General features: G+C 36.4%; 1 protein-coding gene across 2 annotated transcripts in view; it reads left to right on the top strand.

The window, feature by feature from the left end:
* CDH9 (cadherin 9) overlaps positions 1-19,174 on the top strand; it is a 68,284-nt gene that overhangs the window by 46,973 nt on the left and 2,137 nt on the right. For both annotated transcript variants that reach the window (XM_061994591.1, XM_061994592.1), the window contains 7 exons: positions 277-444; positions 4,250-4,437; positions 5,759-6,012; positions 7,294-7,430; positions 8,784-8,905; positions 17,620-17,737; positions 17,832-18,083. In XM_061994591.1, the coding sequence (XP_061850575.1) occupies positions 277-444; positions 4,250-4,437; positions 5,759-6,012; positions 7,294-7,430; positions 8,784-8,905; positions 17,620-17,737; positions 17,832-18,083 (1,239 nt within the window). The remainder of the gene's footprint in view (positions 1-276; positions 445-4,249; positions 4,438-5,758; positions 6,013-7,293; positions 7,431-8,783; positions 8,906-17,619; positions 17,738-17,831; positions 18,084-19,174) is intronic.

Genomic DNA, 19,174 nt, shown 5'->3' with positions numbered 1-19,174 from the left:
AATTCAACAAATACATTTAAATTTTTATACCTGAATGAGTAGATTGATTCAGCACGTAAAAAAAACCAATGAATAATGTCTCTGTTACATTTAACTTTTTATCTAAAAAGCACATTAAATTAGACATAGATGGTAAGGTTTATTGTAGTATACCTTGTTTTGACTACCAAGGTTTAACATTTACACGGTATATCTTACTTGAATCAATTTAAAAACTCTTAGATTCAAGTGGATGATGCTTCTTCTCCTGTCTCTCTTTTTTCTCTCTCCTCCAAGGCATAATCAAGACTGCTTTACCAGACATGAGCAGAGAAAACAGGGAACAGTATCAAGTGGTCATCCAGGCCAAAGACATGGGAGGTCAGATGGGAGGACTGTCAGGGACCACCACCGTGAACATCACTCTGACTGATGTCAACAACAATCCGCCTCGCTTCCCCCAGAGTATGAAGCATCTAATAGTCCTGTTGTTTTCCAGAGAACCTCTCTGAAATCACCTGTTTCACTTTCATCATCTTGGATCTTCTACTTTTCTCCCTTTGGGTTTTTTGGAAATAAGCACTAGCTGACTGCTTGTCTGTTTATGTTGCAGCATTATTAAGGCAAATTTGAACCTCTGCCTCAATTGTTTTAACAACAAAATATTTCTCAGAATGATAAACTTATTTTCCATTCTGTTCCCAGGAATATGAGCTCTAACAATAACCCAGGCTAACTGCAGTAACTTGAAAGCCTTCAGAGGAATTTAATTACAAAACCTACAGTTCAGTTTTAGAGACGCTTTTAGTAACACATTTTTAGGCAAGCAAATAGGTCAGCAAATTTTCCAATGTACCACCTTGCACAGGCAGAACTGGTCAGGTCATATGCTCTGCTGGAAGTCTAAGCATTTCCTTTAAGTACTTGTCATCTCTGTTCGACTTTTGATGTTGAACTATTTTGATAATCTCGACCAGTTTGACAAAATTAAGTGCTGCTGGGTTTTAAAAAAAATATCATGGTTGAATAAAAAATGGCAAACAACAGAAAGCTGCACAATGCAGAAAGCCTCACAGCAGCACGCTACAGATCATATCATCCTAGGGCACTGGTTTAAACGCCATCCCAAATTGTTAATCAGTGTCTCATAACTGCTTGATAAGCTGCAGATAGAAGAAATTTACAGCCTCAGTTCAGTGCCTGCTAGAAAAAAGTCCACATTATAAAATTTGAATTGCTTGTTGGCACTGATTAGGGATCCGACTGTCTCACTTCACAGATGCACCAAGGACCGAACAGAGATGATTTAGAAAATTTTCTCCTGGACTTAAAGAAATTTGAAAAGCACTTCAGTACCATGGCAATAAGTACACTCAGAATAGAGTAAACAGGTCAACATATAACAGGAAAAAAACATTAGAAAACTATGACATCGTGAAGGAAAGGATTCTTGAAATTGTATATAACCTTTTTCATCTCTGTTCATGGTGTCAGATTGCTTTTTAAAAAGAGAAAAGAGGAGAAGTACTGTAGTCCACATAAAGAAAATATAATTTGAATTCACACTTGAGAGTTCACTAGCTGAGAATCACCTTCACGTGGCAAACTCTAACAGCAATTTTTAACCAACCACCTTGTTTGACTTCAGGAGGGGTACTTTTAAAATATGTATAGCATGATATAGCCCATAATATTTTGGCAGATAGGAATTCTTGAAGCTGAATTAGTATGCAGTGAAGTACATTGCACTGTAATCTTTGTCACTGCATTAAATTAAATCAAATCAAATTTTTAAAAATAAAGAATAAAGAATGAAGAAGAATGAAGAAAGCCTTTGTTCCTTACGATGCATTTCTTTCAAGATAGCTGAAGCCTAAAGTCTATGGAAGTTCTTCTGATTATTTCAATAAGCTTTGGGTTTTGTAGTTAATTATAAAAAAATTTACACAATTTGCTGCCTCATACAATATTCTCTGTAGCTTTCTACTTTGAACATCACTGAAACACTTTGGATGAGCTATAGAAGACCTGCTGTGGGATCTATTTAATAGTGCAATTTTCATTTTGCTGATGATCCTTCCCTCTCATTTTCTTTCTCCTCAGCAGGGTGGTTTTCAACACATCCTAGGAAATCAAATAAAGGAGGTTTTGATTTCTTCTTAGTTATGAAGAGGGGCATACCTTCAAAGAACTATCTCGGCCTGGAAGTCTGCTCTTTCCAAAAATTATTTTCTTCCATTTTCTCTCATGTGAGGCAATAATAAGTAAAAACAGGGCTCAAAGCAGTGGGTGAACTGCAAATGTAAGCAACAGGAGTTAATGTCAAGGTGTTGAAGAAATACTGATTTCTTAGAGGGACAGAAGAAAGGAAAATGGCAGAGTGCACTGTGAAGTACTGGTTGTGCAGACTGCATTAAGAGGAACAAATTTTAGGTTTTGTTCTGTTTCCTGAAAGGAGTCTGTCAGGAGTTTCCTGAAAGAAAAGACACGGGCCTAAACTGTATTTAAAAGGCACCTTAATGAAAATTCTATAAGTTTTGATTCCAGTTATAGTCTAAAAAAAATTCAGCCAACTAGAATGCTGAAAATGTGTAACACTCACACAGCACCACAAAAATAAAGAATGCTTTCAGATGCAAAAGCACTCAAGGGGGTTATTTCTTCTGGAAGACGTCATAAGTATCATGATTACTCTTACACTATTTCTGGCTCACTTGCCAAAAACTTGAATTTGAGCAAGTTTTCAAACTTATGGTTTAGCTGTCAGGGATCCTAACATTCATCGCATTTTCAAACTGGTTTAAGGAAATGATACGCCTTTTAGTCTGTGTGGATTGCAGCCAAACAATCTGCTGATGACTTTTCACTTACAAGCTTGAATTTGTAGCAGCAAATACAATATAGCATCAATTGTAGCATTTTCTACATACCTCCATGAACATGAGGTGTTGGCAGTGACACTCTTTTGTGCCTAGTCTGTACAACTGGGGATGGAAACTCATTCAGCACTCAGGCTTTTGGTATATTCTTTGTACTTAAAATGAATCTTTAGGATCCTTTAGGCATCTTAAAAGAAAGCAAAGGACATATAAATATAGGAACAAGCAAATGTAATTTATACAGGTTCTTAAGGGACCTTTCAAATAGAGATTGTGTGTTTTATCAGGTGCTAATGCTGTGAGACTCTTCAGGTATTTTTCCAATGCTACTACTTCACTCAGTAAATTTATATGAATTTACATGAGAAAACAGATCAGAAGAAATATCACATTCTGGAACATCACATGTAAAATGTTGAATATATCAGATCTTTAAAAATGTTTTCTTAGTGGCAAATAACTTGAAATACTGATTTGGAAACATTTATGTCTTGCTGGTGATGAGAGGTCTTCATTGTCTAGTTCTATCTGGTCAAGAAAACCATCTTACTAATATTTTTTTCTGCAACAATATGTCTTTATAATTAGCTTTTTATTGCAAATGTTGTCAGAAAATACATATATATTCACTTTTCGTGCACATAGGCAAGATTAAAATGTCTGTGTAATCGTAATTCTTTCTATCAAACCCTGATTATAAAAACATTAAATGAAACCAACCATTGAAAGAGCACAAAAAGTATATGCAGAGTAAATTAAAGAAAATCTGAATGCATCTGCCTTTCAATTAACTGTGGCAATTAACTTGAACATGTATCCAAATGCTATTTACCATGACTCTTTAGTATGTATTGCCAATAACAAATGAATTAATTACTTTCACACAGAACACCTACAAATCTTGAATATATTTTTTGAAATAATTAAAATTAAATAACCAAAGCTTATTCTATTTTGGTCTCTCACCCAAATTCACACTGGTTTCTACAACCCTAGTGCCTTGAGAAAACAAAACCAAAATCCTGTACTACTTTTAAATATATGTAGGAACCTTTCTTGAAAACTGAGAGGAAAAAACCCCACCATTAAATAATCAAGGTTAGAACTGGTACCTTATTGTTGAGCGTCTCTATTCCACAGAGATGAATTAAAGAAAAACAAAAAAGTTAAAAGCATAGAAGTAAATGGCTTTGAAGAATCACTTAAAATCTTTGTGACAGTTTGTCAATTAACTCCAAATACTGCTACAAAGTTTAATATGATGACTAAGAGCATTTTTCTTAGTGTTTCAAGCTTCAGGTTACTTTAAAAATCTAAGTGAATTGAAGATGTTTATTATTCAGAAGAACAAAGCTTCTCAAAACAATAAATGCTTGATTTTGCTCTTCCAGGCACCTACCAGTTCAGCTCTCCTGAGTCGGCATCACCTGGGACTCCTCTTGGCAGAATTAAAGCCAATGACCCTGATGTGGGTGAAAATGCAGAGACTGAGTATAGTATCTCCAATGGGGATGGATCAGACATGTTTGATATCATCACTGACAAGGACTCACAGGAAGGGATTATAACTGTCAAAAAGGTTTCTTTTTTTCTCCCTCTTTTTTATATGTACTTAGCTCTCCAGGTGTTACAGTTATTTTTCTTTTTCCAAGGGAAGGGAGGGTAGATCTCACAAGGGGTCAGGTTGCCAAGGAGTTGTTGTATTAGTTTTGTTCTTCCCTTTCTTCAGCAGATATCTGTTATTTTCAAGTCTCGAGGGAAATTTACTGGCATGTCACTTCACATAAAGCAATATTTCAGTGACTGCTGTCTGTTCAATATATATACTCTCACACACAGTACTTTCAAATTAGGGCTGTGAAAACCTGGAGGGGTTCAGTTCACAGTGAGGTTTATCAGCTGAATGCTACGGTAAGGTGCACAAGAGTTGGAGGCTTTCCTGAAGTTTGATGAACTTACACCTCCAAGGCTGAACTGTCCCTCTCTTAATTTGACCAACAGTCAGCTATCTCCAGTACTTAAAATCTGTCTTGGTTTAAGTCCAACCTTGGTGAAACAGGCTGTTACATATCATGTCAATGGAAGTCCAAAAAGCAAAGAACGGGCAGAAATGTAATTCAAAATGCCAACTCTGACAGAGTTATTGGTTATGTTCTAGTGTTCAGACTGTTAAACTCTGAACACTGTTTTCACTTCTTGTAGAGCACAACAGTAACAATTAATTGGTATCTACATCTCTCTATATAACATAGACCTATATATATACATTTGGAAATATACCTATACTTATGTATGCACACTCAAATACATGTGTGCACATATGAATGTGTATATATATCTGCAAATACGAATATGCAGAATATAAATGTCACATAGATTGGAAATTATTCTTTGTATATTTTTTATTTTCATTCTGGAACATGGAGGCCAGGGACGGGTCTAGGTTGCTCCTGATGCAAAATAGACAAGGATAGATGGTAATGGAGGAGGGGTAAGGAAGAAGAAAACAGGAGATGGAGCACTTAAGAGCTGGGATAGTTCTTCTTGTTCCTACCAATGAGATCAGAAAAATAAGACCTTTAGTTACTCTCATTTGTAGATCAGGTCCAACTTCTCTGTTTGTTTCTCTTTTTTCTATAGAGTTGTTCCTCCTGGCTTTCCAGGAAACTGAACAAGTAGTAGACAGATGGGTCATAATTACCTTGCTGCCCTATAATACTCCTTATTTTTCTTATACTGAGAACAAGCCATAATATACTCCAACTTCTCTAGGATACATTAAATTTTAGAGCTTTTGCTCCTAAAAATGCCCACGATTCTAATTCAGCATTATAAACCGGAATACTATTTCTTGTAAAGTGACACATTTTTCTTTATTGTTGTTATTATTTGCTCCTCAGCATCTGGATTTTGAAAACAAGATGTTATACACCTTAAGAGTGGAAGCAACGAACACACACCCTGATCCTCGTTTTCTACAGCTGGGGTCGTTCAAAGATACAGCTTCTGTCAAAATTTCTGTGGAAGACATAGATGAACCTCCGGTGTTTGGCAGACCTTGGTATTTAATAGAGGTAGATGAAGATGCCAAGGAAGGAAGCATTATTGGGCAGGTTGTAGCCCAAGATCCAGATATAACAAAGAATGCAATAAAGTAAGCTATTACACAACATAAAATGCTTTAGGTGTAGGTCAAGTCTAAAGAACACAGAGTGATGTGAGTGCAATGTAACCGGAGGGCACTTGAGAAACTAAGCACGTAGGAGCTACAGAAAAGTATTAATCAGAGAAATATCTATGAGAGCTTGTGAAGGCAAACACAGTTTATAGTGCAGAGTATGCTTCTGAAGGACCGTCTATAGGGACCAGACAAAAATGAGAGGTCAGCATTTAACTGGTATCATGTCCTCATACTTTCACCAAATTTATGTAAAATACTCACAATGGTGCACTTCTAAATTTCCAGCTGGTTGATAGCAGTCAACCTTCTGTACCTTCGTAACCCCCAGGACATAATATTGTCTACCATGTCCCATAGCTTAACTCTTTAATGACCACAGTACATTAAATAAGAAATGATTGCAAGAAAGTCATAACAATTGGAGGTATGATTTCAGTGCTGTGAAATTGTAACTGTTAGCCATCTGCTATTATTATCTGCAGTGACAAACATAGCACTAAAATTTGTGTATTTACATTTGAACTGATTGGGAAACCTAATTTCTGCTTTGCTAAACAAGCCTATTATGTCTTGCAGCAGCACAGTTTGAGGTAGGAGGTGTGAGAGAAGAAAGAAAATAAAATTTTTAAAAGTATAAAATCTCATTTTAACCTGAGAGTGACTGGTAACTACTAGACTAATTAAATGAAAAAAAACCCCAAATATGTAAATCGAGTTTTTTTCCTTGCTGGAAAAGAACAAAGCAAACCAAAATGTCCTAAAGACTTGAAGAACTTTAATTTTAAACAACACCTTAGCCAAAGACTTTTCTGGTGATTTTGATGGTCCTTGTGACATCGTAAAAGTATCTTGTAAAATGAAATCAATATTGTATATATCTGCAATGTGTGCCTTTTGATGACTGAGCTCTCCAAGAAAAAATAATTTGCAAAAATATGAGCTAGGAATGTTCATTTTTAGTTGCTATTCCAGCATCACTATATAAGTTAAAATGTAACTTTAAATATCAATCTAACAAACTGCCCACATAAATAGTTTGCTCTTCATCCTGATCACTAGTTCTAAAAAAATTGTTTCTCAGTATTGGTATTGTGCTACACTACTCAAACAGCTACAGGAAAGCTGAGGTTAATTGTAAAGAAAACGTTCTTGATTAACCACAGTTAAAATTAGAAAACTTTTAGTGGTGGCTATGAGCTAAACTTGAGACTGTAACAGGAGATTGTGATGCTCAGTTGTACTGTATCTTGACAGATATTCTGTGGATCGACACACTGACCTTGACAGAATATTCAACATCTATTCAGGAAATGGATCCTTATTCATCTCAAAGCCACTTGACCGGGAAGAAACTCCTTGGCATAACATCACTGTCATAGCAACTGAAATCAGTAAGTAGGAGATCATTTATCTCAGAAGAACATTAGAACTGAGAAAAGGTTGAAATTCTACAGTACCTATCATTCAGCTCATTTCATTAGTTTTGCCCTTATTTACATATTACCAACAGAGTATCTTTAAACAGACATCTAAAAGTTCATTTTGCTGCTTTAGGATTGTCTTTGACCATTTATGAAAAGATCATTTGGCATTCTCAGGCTGAACAAAACTGCCTACAATATACATTTGACAACTGAACTGGTTTCATGAGAATTCCCATTAAATAATTTATTGCAGGTGTCATTCACTGACAAAATTCTAAGCAAAATGTTTGGGAAAAACATTGGGAAAAAAAAAATTATCAGGACAGACAAGTAACACATTGTTAGAATGACCACTGTAAACAGGGGAAGAAATTATGCTTTACCTCAACTGCTTGAACTGACCTCAGGAAATGGCTTCATTTGAAGCCAAGACTGGAGTAAGTTCTTTCCCCTCCATGTCTGAAGCAAACCCTATCCCTAAGTCTTTCACCTGGATTCTCTACTATTAAGCTGGACTCCTTTAGGTCTGGATATCTCTTCCTGCCTTTTCTTTCCAGTCAATTAGTAACAGTCATCAGAGGAGAAACAGTATCTCTAGTTTCAGGGAATAACTTTTCTCTTGCCCTTCATTCTTCCTATAGATTCCCCCGGAGTCTGTGTGCTTGGAGTTGAGTAATATAGAGAGATTAATTATGTCCCCATTTTCAGAAAGACTGATACCTTTTCCTCCTAAATGCTTTTTCATTTTTTTTTGTGTACTGCAAGGTCCATCTCCAGCGACAGCTTGACCAACCGATGATAACATCTATGTATGTGAAGACCAATTGATAACATCTGCATATCTCCTTTTTTTTTTGGTTTTGGTTTCTACATTTTGGGGAGAAAGGACAGCTGAAAGGACAACTGTTGTTTAGTTTTTCATTGTCTGTGTTGTTCTTGTCTGAGACTGTTTAACTGCTTTACTGATTTGAACAAGTAAATGCTTTGACAGCTCAACCTTAGGAAACAGCTTTTGCAATAAATCATTTACTGTATTGATGTATGGAATGCACACCAATAACAACTTAGTAACCTATTTCTAATGCAAACAATTTAAGTATAACATATTACTTCAAAATAGATATGTTATAATACAAAATTTATTTTAGAGCTTTTGTGCATATAGAATATATGTCAGTAGAAAATGAAATATGTTTGGTTTAGTATAAACAAGAATAATGAATGTTTCTAATTATTCAAAAAATGCATTAGATGATTTCATGTCTTTTCATAGAAATGGTAAATCCTTGTGTTGTAATATAAATAATTTTCTTGTTTCAGATAATCCTAAACAAAGTAGCCAGATACCTGTCTTCATCCGGATTTTAGACATAAATGATCACGCACCAGAGTTTGCCAAATACTATGAGACATTTGTTTGTGAAAATGCAAAAGCAGGACAGGTAAACAAATACTTACGTTACTGAAGAATTTCTAATTAATATATCCTGGAATATCATCATGGAGACTTCAGCACACATTAATTCAAACTATTACAAACCAATCCAGCCTCTTTAGTCTCTACCTTCTACAGAAGCTACCAGTTGATACGAAAAAGAGGAGATAAAAGATGTAGGTTCTTACCCTAGTAAAATATCGTAACATATAATACAAAAATCATACTTTAACATGGCTTTTTATCTCTAGAATGGTAAAATATTTTTTACAATCAACTATGCATAAGTCTACAAAATCTTTTGTATTATTTGATAATTCTTTTTCTCCAAGTCTTAGTCAATGTAGCCATATCTCCAAGTACACAAAACAGGAAAATCTTTTATTGTGCTTCAGTAAAAGAGAGGTGAAAACCAAACTTTTACAAAAATAAAAGGTAATGTAATTATTTCCATTGTCATTTATATGTCAATTTGGAATTGAATTTAATCTGCTCAAAGCTCATGTATATCTCTTTTTAATCTAGCTCATCAACTCTGTAATAATCTAAAAAAGATAACAATAAGATTTGTAGATAAAGTCAAGTGGTAACTGGGAACTGAGAAAGAAGGCAGGCCAATGTATCTCAGAGCTAGGATGTTGCACAAATCTTTTGATATTACTGCCACTACAACCCACATCTGTTTATGCTAATATCTGTCAGCCTTTCAAGTTTTAAATCCTGTGAGGAAAGTTATGGGTTGTGCTGATTCTTAATTCTGAAAGTATATCAAAGTATACCAAAGATCTGGATTTAATATCAGATTGGTTACCTCAAGACTATCTTTCAAGCACGGGTCTAAGTCCAGGCATGGACCTCTTTAGACTGAAGCATTTTGACTGGATGTAAAAGCTTGAGATCATTATTTTTCCTAGCACAAATCTGAGTAGGTTCCTACTCAATCAGAGAGACTAGGATGGAGTCCTAAACTCAGCTGAGGTCTATCCTTGTATCTCATTAGTCTTATGCTGACATCATTCAACCAAAGTTGGCTGACTTCACAGAAAGTGTGTGGAAAGGATCAGAATGTAGGATATTTTGTCTTTAGACCACAGTGACCATACAACACTCAAAAGCTTTACAAGGATGGAGATACACATCAGCAAGCATGCTCATGTTTTACCTCAGTTGCTGCCCAGTGTTGTATTTAACATAGTCACATGGCTGCACCAAAAAGGGGAGAAAAAGAAGATACAGTAGATTGATGGAGTTTGCATTTAATTCTACTTATTTTTCATTCATTGCACCTAATACTGGAATTTAGGTAAGTAGGTTAGAAAAACTGATGACAGTTTGAGTGAAATCACTTGGTTTTGAAGAAGTACTTGACTATTTTTTTTTTCCTTAAGAAAGTCTTACTATTTTTGATGGAAATGTCATAAATAGAAGAATATACATAGCAAAGGCAGTGATTAACTAAATTAAAACCGTGGAGGGAATTACAATATCAGAAAAATTAACAAGTTCCTTTTGAAACAACTGAGGTTTATGGTCAGCACATTGTGTCTAAACTAGTTGCATAAATTTTCATATAATAATACAGTTCAAGCCTTATCGAATGAGCAAATATTCCCTAAAGTTCAGGTTATTGTGCCCTTATAGTTCCACTTTATGACTTATAAGTTGTTTTTCCAGGTCAAATAAATTCAGATAATTCTAGCCATTAATTTCAAACAGCTGGCATATGACCTAAATTCTGTCTGTGCAACAAAATCTCTTTGCACAAGATGAAATTGAGACAAACAAACTTTAAAATGTCAGTATGACTGATAGCAAAGTGAGTCATGTACTTCAATTGCATAACACAAAGAAAGGTTACAAAGCTTTCAAACGAAGATTTCATTGCAAACAATTATGTGCAATTTTATCAACCAGCAAACACAGGTTTTGTCATATTTTGAACCAAGTTCAATCCAGGCGTACTGCTTGTCAGTTTTCTTAACCCAATTTCCACTTAGTCTAGCATATCTGACGAAATATCCATTAATATACAAAATTTCATTTACCCTTCTGGTAAAATCGGTATTTTTCTAACAACAGAGATGACAGAGATGGATTGGATAAGCATACTGTTATTCAGACCTCCCTTACACCTACAGATCAATGTAATTCCAGGAATTATTTTCTTTCTCTAATTGGTAAAATTTAGTATTGTTGATTTAGTATTTCAGAAAACAGATTACTTCCAGTACATGAGAGTACTTTTATTTTAATGTCTAAAAATAAAAATGAATATAGGTATACCAACTTGAATATTTTGGGCAAAGATGCTAAGTTCCAGATAGCCTGTGTTGCTCCTGTTTAGCAATCCCCTTATAATACATTAAAGACATAGTATCATGCTGTGTTCATTCAGTACTATACCTTATTTTAGAGATCCCCTAAAACAGCTGTCTTATTAGAATCATTATTGCTTCTTGACACATCACAGCAGTGCTTCTACATCTGGTGCCCATAGCAGGAGTGCCAGACGGAGAAGATAAATACATTTGGTTAATGGTGCTGGTTTTTTGGTTTTGTTTTGCTTTGTTTTTTTAATTCACTACAGCTATTAAACACACCTTTCTCTAAATCTCAAGTGCATCAGGAAGCAGTCAGAATGATCAAATATTGCTCTCTGCTGACAAGTAACATTACTCATTCTCAACATCAGCAGATATTAGTGGCTGCATTCCTTGTATTTTTCAGATAGCCTTAGGAGGGTCAGAGGAAAGAAAATCCTACTCTCTCTTCTCCCCTGCCATTCTTTTGTCTCCAAACAACAATGGTATGATTGGGGATAAACATTATCACTGGAGGTGCATAAACAACTATGTTCATTAAGCTAGAACAGATTTGCCAGCGTTAGAGCCCCATTCTACTGGCTAATACACAAGCTAAAGAAAAGTATGATGCAGCCTTCCTCTCACACAATTTAGAAATCCTTAATCCTTTGATGGCATGCTAGAGCCCCAGGGACTGTTGTGGGGAAAGCTTTGGTACAAGTTCTCTCATGCCCTTGTCATGGGAATTAATTGGGTCTTTTTATCTGGATTAGAGGACGACTCTTCTCCATGGAAACCAGGAAGATTTACTTGAAAAGGAGACTGATTTAACCGAACAATTTGCTAGTAACAATTTAGCTAATTTCACCACCCATCAATAATAAAGAAAATAACCTGAGTCGCTTTCTTTTTACACTGATGCTATATTCTTTCCTGCCATTCAGGGGCTCTCAGACATCAGAACAGAGAAAGAGCTTGTTTCCTCCTTGGGAAAGCTGGCAGATACTTCTTTTCATTAGTCCCCATACTCCCCCTCCCTCTCTTAGATGGAGCAGACGGAGATCACATTTTTCATATGGCCATTGCTAATTATCAGTCACGAGTTGTTTATACATTGTAGCTGCCTTCCCTAGGTAGACACCTATTGGCTTGGTTTAGTGAGAGACCCGTGCTAACAGTCTGTCTCTCTTTTGAAGTAAGAATTGGAGTTCAAGGGAGAATTTTCCAACTTCTGATAAGCATTCAGTCCAGCTTTAAAACTGCCAATACATTTGCGGAACAGAGCCAGGACTTGAAAATCAAACCGTTTTTCATTACCAAATATGAAGCTTTGCTAAGTGGCAGGCATTTTAAAACATTTCTTAAGACATAAAGCATCAAGATCAAAGTTCTATTCAAGCTTACACGCAGGTGATGGAGGTTGCTTCCTGCAGCTGGCACCGTACAGGTATACAGGTTAGAATAGTGCCTGAAAATGACAAGATGGGCATTCATCGATTGATTTTGAAACAGTTCTATGCAGGGACACTTGAACTATAGTGTTACTTCATTCCTAGAGAAATGTAGCCACTTTGAAATCTACAACAAAACCTCCACCCCACCCAATTACACTATGTTGTGCCATTAATGCAGGCAAGGTTAGTTAGTGATTTGCCTTACGTACAGGCAGGAAAAGGAGCAAGAGAAAGAAAAAATGGGAGAAACAGAAAGTTGTTCCTTCACCATTCCCCCATAGCATTTGCACACTACTACTTTCTGACAAATGTCAAAAACGCAGTCTCTCTCACACTGTGTTTTTCCATAGTTTATTGAAGATGGAGTGGTGAGATCTTTCTTGATTCCTTGAGAAATAGTTTAATAAGTTTCAAGAATGACAAAGGCAGTGTTCCAAGATCCAGGATTTGTTCTGTCCTCTCCTCTGAAAAAACTGTCAGACATCTAATCAAACAATAAAATGTCCCAAGAATTTTTTTCTCTGCACAGCAGTTCTTCCCAAGAATTTTTTTCTCAAGTGCATAGTGATAGTTTTTAAGTCTTATCTCAGAAGCAGTTAAAAGAACATAAATGATAGTCCAGAAATTTCTCTGTCATACAATGACCACATTTAACTAAGAGCACAACATAACAAGAATGAAAGTCCAAATGATTCAAGTTGATTGAAGGCCTACTCATCTATATATCTATGATTGCACGCAAGAAACAACAAACTTTAGGAGCTGTTAATTTACCTCTACTTTAACTATATCTGTCTCTGGTGGTCTTACTTCTCTGGGGATAGAAGTATAATTTTCAAGCTATCTGACAAATATATTCTTCTAAAACTTCAGAAATGCACTTTCTGCAACAGCAGAACATCTTTAAGTTCCTGTGATGGTGTCATTATTTTTCACTGTCTTATTTATAGCGAATTTTAAAAGAAGGAATTTTGAAAAAATGGTTTAAAAATATAATAGCAACCACTGATATGCTGCTGTTTCGAAAAGAAGCTGCATCAGATCACATTGTGGACACTCTATTTGTTTCTAATTTTGTTTCATTAGTAGAAATTTTTCACCCTAAAATGTACTGTATCTGTCTATACATGGTTCTTATCTTGTTCAGCTTGTGTGTACTCTGGAGCCAATGTGCAACTGGTTTATTCTTATGACTTGCCAAGCCAGCACAGGCTGGAATGCCCTCCTGAAAAGGGATTAGCTGGTGCTGATCTCTATACTGTTAAAGATGTGCTGTTAAACATTTGCTTTAATGGTTCCTATATTCCTTTTGTGGGAAGTGCCAAGGCTGAGGCCACTACCCAAGTCTTCTACTTGTGCAGCTCTCCATGTCCACAAATGCAGTCAGTGTCAGGAACAGTAAGGGCATGCTCTAAAGAACACAGGGACTCTTGCTACTTCAGAATGCCCCCACCTAGCTTTTACTCATTTTCTGTCTTTAAAACAGCTTGAAGAAATCTGGAGGGCAGGCTATGTCTAGAGATGTACCAGACTTTGACCATGATGTAAGTCATGGCCTTAGAAATATAGTATCCAGGAGACAAAAAAAACCACAAAACCAAACCACAACACAAAACAGTATTATGATCAAATGATTTCCACATTTCAGAAAAGTTATGCCACTGGGAAATAGGTACAAATCCTTTAACAGAATCTCTGGCTTCACCATGAAAGAAATTCTTCAAGAAATTTTTCTAGTGGGAATAATTCCTCACTCACAAATTATCTTACACTGCCAAGCTGCTACAATCATGTTGCCTTGAATGTGAAAGAGAAAACTTTATTTCAATGCCTAAGTTTAAAGTACTGTTAAAGACCCCTAAAAACTTGAATTTGCTTGATAAGATCCCCTCAGGAGTATGAGACTGTTTCTTTAAACACATAGAAGTACATATGAAACTCTGAAAATAATTACAATAAAAGTACATGTTCCACACTGTGTTCATTCAGATGGGAAACTATGGAAGAAAGAAAAAAAAGTGAGAATGCTTTGTACCTTCTGTAAGTCTGATATGCTTGAAATGCATTTGAGTAAAAGTCATTTTCTTGAAGTAACTCTTCCCTCATAAGTCTTACAGTGTCAGAGATCTTCCTCTGAACTCCTATTGAGAGTGACCATAACTCAATATCTGTAACTGCTTCAAAATGGAAGAACACATTTCCATCATTAAATTACAAAATGTACATGAAACAATACTATTTTTTCCCTATAATTGTGATACTTAAAAATAGCTCCATCTCATTCAATTCTGAAGTGATTATTAACATAAGTCTCTTTTATTTACAGATATAAAACTGAAAAAACCACTCCCTTAATTAGATAACATTTTTAATTTCCTTTCACCTATTCATTATTAGGAAAAATTCACCTGCAATCATCCTTCGTCATTGTTCTTTTATTCTCTCGTCTTCCCTGGTGGAAGAACAGCTGGTTCTCAATTTATGCAGCCAATAGTTAGAGCAGGTAATATGTTGTTCGGTTTTTTTTCTTCTTCAGCCTTACACCCAACAATAAGTTTTCAATGTAATTAGGTTTCTCTATGTCTGGCACAATTGTCCTCCTCTATGTGATTTGCACATGAAGGAAATCAAATCCAGATCCTACAAACATCCCACTGATTACATCTCAAAAAGCCCCAAGACACTCAACTGCAATTTCTGGTAGCTATTATATCAGGATATTTTCTCCTCGAGTTTTTCAGCAAGTAATTGTGCAAATATTATCACTTATCCTAATTCTCTCTCTTCTCTCTGGTACATTTACTCTTTTTCTGTCTTTTCAAACTTGCAAAAGCAAGAGAGGAAAATTTTCTCATTTCAATTTGGCATTTCAGACCTATCAAAAGGTGTGGGGTTTTTTTGGTAGTAACATTAAATTTTTGCATTATACAATGCAAAACTAAACTTAAGCACCACCCTGGTCTAATTTTCTGTATTGCCACTCTCGAAGGTGGATTACAGTAAAAAGAAAGGCAATGGAACATTGGCAAAATGTTGGCATAATCTGAGACTCAGCAACACATGAACAGACTACTTTGCCATAAACAAGGAGTTGGCCAATCTTGGGAAACAGAAAACCTACCTCCCCCCCCCCCCAAAAAAAAAAGTGCTCAATGATAATCAAATGCTTTAAAACTAAAGAGATCTTAATTATTCTAATCACAGGTAGAAAAACTGCATAGTCACATCCTCTTGTACAAAGCTGATGTTCACAAATTATCTTTCAAGTTCCTCAATATGCCTCTAAACTAAAATAAAATTATACTTAAAAAATGATAGTGGTTGTTTTAGAAGGAATTACTAGGAAATAAATGAGCTTGACTCAGATGTCTCTATTATTTTGGGGTTTTTTATAATACTACTATTAGCTGTAATAAAAGTATCTTAAAATTAACTAGAAAAAATGATCTAAACACTTGTGCAGTACAGCACTAGCAGCAGAAAGCTTCCGAATGACATAGTAAGAAAAGCACTTTATTATTTTTGGTAGCCTTATATCACCTAATACAGCATTCCAATCCTCAGAGCTGCTAAATATCCTCCAAAAAATGTAATGATATCCTCTAGTCTCACTCAAGCTGATGTTGAGAGAAAATACACAACAAAAAAGCATTCCGTATTTGATTGCTGCAAAGCTTAAAAAACTTATCAGTGCTAGTTGTGAATGACTGTATTTATTGAAGAAATCATTCTATACTTTCCCTGGAAATATCAGAAAAACAGGTCATGAAGCAGGTCTTTGATAACAAGTGGCTTTGATGTCTGTGGGACTTCAAGACATCCTACACACTGGAAACACTTGAAAACCTCAAGACAGTCGTTGGCCCCTTCATGGCTTTGTAAGAAACAAGTCTGACTGCTGAGCTCTTTCTGCCTTTAGGTTCAGGTGTTGTAAGGACTTGCCTGTACTGCGTTGCAGCATCATCAGTTGAAGCTCACTCCTATTCTCATGCCATACATTTTGTCATCTTGCGGTTGAACTCAAACACGTCCTTGCAAACCAAGGTGGAGTATGGGTCACTCTCCAGTGTGATAACCACTAGAGAGTGCAAAAGACATAGCAGTCATTCATACATCTCACTGGAGTTGCTACTGAATCATGCAACCTGGCATGGTGTTAACTGTTGCAAGTCATTTCACAAACCATGGATATTCCCAGGTAGCTTGTTTTCCTCAGTTGAGCAGATGTCCTCCTATCGGTCTAACAGCAGACAGGCAGACAAGAGTCAAATTGCTAGAGTCTATGTGTGCCCATATATACATGAGTACACACAGTTGCATGAGTTTAATGCAACAGGAAAGCCTGTGCATACCAGAGGTACCGCTGAAGCATCTCCTTTTTAATTCACTCTACTTAGACTCTGTGCACACTATTATCCCTCCTTCACAGCTGGGCCTGAGTGGCCTTGTTAGGGCAGTAGCTATAAAGCTCCACAGCCTGAGGTTTCAATTTAGGAGGGAGTAAAACATTGCTTTTTATTACTTCAGGAGAGACAAGCATCCTGCCAGCACAGCACTCCAATTTATCACCAGAAGCAGATGAGGTGGACTGGGAATTAGACCCACTTAACAACTGGTTTACACACTACTCTGTGTCATTGCCACATGAGACCACAGAAGTTTATGGCTTATTCAGAAGGGCAATTGTTTCTGTATCACTGTAAGATACTGAGTACAAATCAAAGCACACAGTTGTCTTGCAGTGAGGACTGACTCCTTTTTCATCCTCCATTATGTGTTTAAAAAATAAAGCTACTATAACCTATCCTGTGTCTATATGGCTTAGGACATCAGTTTGTGTCTTCAGGTAGAGATTCATTTCATTCATTCATTCAGTCACAGGGTTTTTACTGGACACGAAAAGCAGAGACCTTATTTCAAACCTAAGATTTCTAAAATTACATGAAATGCTATTTTCTTTATAGATGATACAGACTGTGAGTGCAGTTGACAAAGATGAGCCTCCTCGAGGGCACAGATTTTTCTTTGAGTTGGTGCCAGAATTTGCTGTTCAACCAAACTTCTCCATTGTAGACAACAAAGGTAAATGCTCACCAGTACCACTCACCTCCCCAGCCCCAACATCACACAGATCTTCATCTAGCAACATTTTTTTCATTCTACTTTCCCATTCTAGATAACACAGCAGGAATTATGACTAGGAGAAATGGGTACAGCCGTAGTAAGATGAGTACCTATCTCCTGCCCATTATAATATTTGACAATGACTACCCGATCCAGAGCAGCACTGGCACTCTGACCATTCGCGTGTGTGCCTGCGACAGCCGGGGGAACATGCAGTCCTGCAACGCGGAGGCCTTGCACCTCCCTGCCGGCCTCAGCACGGGGGCACTCGTTGCCATCCTCCTCTGCATCATTATCCTGCTAGGTAAGTACTTGTGTCGAGTTATTTAATTGACTAGGCAAAGGTCTGGCCACTGCTAGATCCCTGATATTCTCCAAGTCCTAATGCAGGTGACCCTGTGGAACAGTAATTCCTACTCAATGTGGGGTTCTTGTTTTGGATTTTTTTTCAAAGAAATCTTATCTAACATGCACAAGGAGCTGGGAGATTGAGAGGGAGCTCCTATGGGCTGCTTATCATCATTACTATCATTACTATTCAGAAGAATGTGCAAAAAGAATGAGACTATTAATGTTATTTGGATTAAATAAATTTTAAAATCTAGGATCAGTTTAAATATTATGCCCATTTGAGTAATGCTTTATGTTATAAACAGGTCTTCATTTAGATCCAGGACTCTAAAATCATATTCCTGAAGGCTGAGTGATAAGTTTCTAAGTGATTAAAAAAAATTATCAATTATACTAGCTATTTAATCATGAATGATTTGCAGTTTTCATACTCAGGAAATATTTAGCTCAAAAGCATAGATGAGAAATGTTCAGCTGCTTGCAAGTGGTAGCAAGAGCAGATGATTAAATAAAATGTGAGCACAGAAGTTAGATGGGTGGCTATAGAGCAGGAAGATGAGGTGATATATGAAGAAACTAGAATAAATGCTAACTCATTGCCTGGTGTTCAGAACATAAAAAGTGTAACTTGCAAGTTTAACTTAGCAGAGAAGTGCCTCCTTAAAAGTGCCATCAGCTCAGTGAAACTCTGTGGAAAACCTCTTCCCCTTTCTATCTGAGCCAGCCAGGGGGCAGTGACACACTTACAGGTCTCAGTTTATGTAATTCTAAGGAGATCAATTTTCACCCAGTTTTTAGACTGGATTCAAGCTACATTTAGTTTATATTCAGAGGACCACACAGGTTGTCAGGAGAGGAGGAATACATAAGAACTATATTTATATTGTTGGACATGGGGAAAGGGAAGTACTTGAGCTCTGACAAACGGATTATCCATACTGCTCAGGTTCAAGCATTGGTGCTGGCCTGGTTTCACATGAGCCAGCTTGGATTCCCCAGAATGTTGCCCAGATACAGTCTGAGCAATCGAACTTGCAGGGCATC

The sequence above is a fragment of the Colius striatus genome, chromosome 4 (genome assembly GCF_028858725.1).
Source record: "Colius striatus isolate bColStr4 chromosome 4, bColStr4.1.hap1, whole genome shotgun sequence".
NCBI lineage: Eukaryota > Metazoa > Chordata > Aves > Coliiformes > Coliidae > Colius > Colius striatus.
The sequence above is the reverse complement of the archived record's forward strand: the minus strand, read 5'-3'. Positions and strand labels throughout refer to the sequence as shown.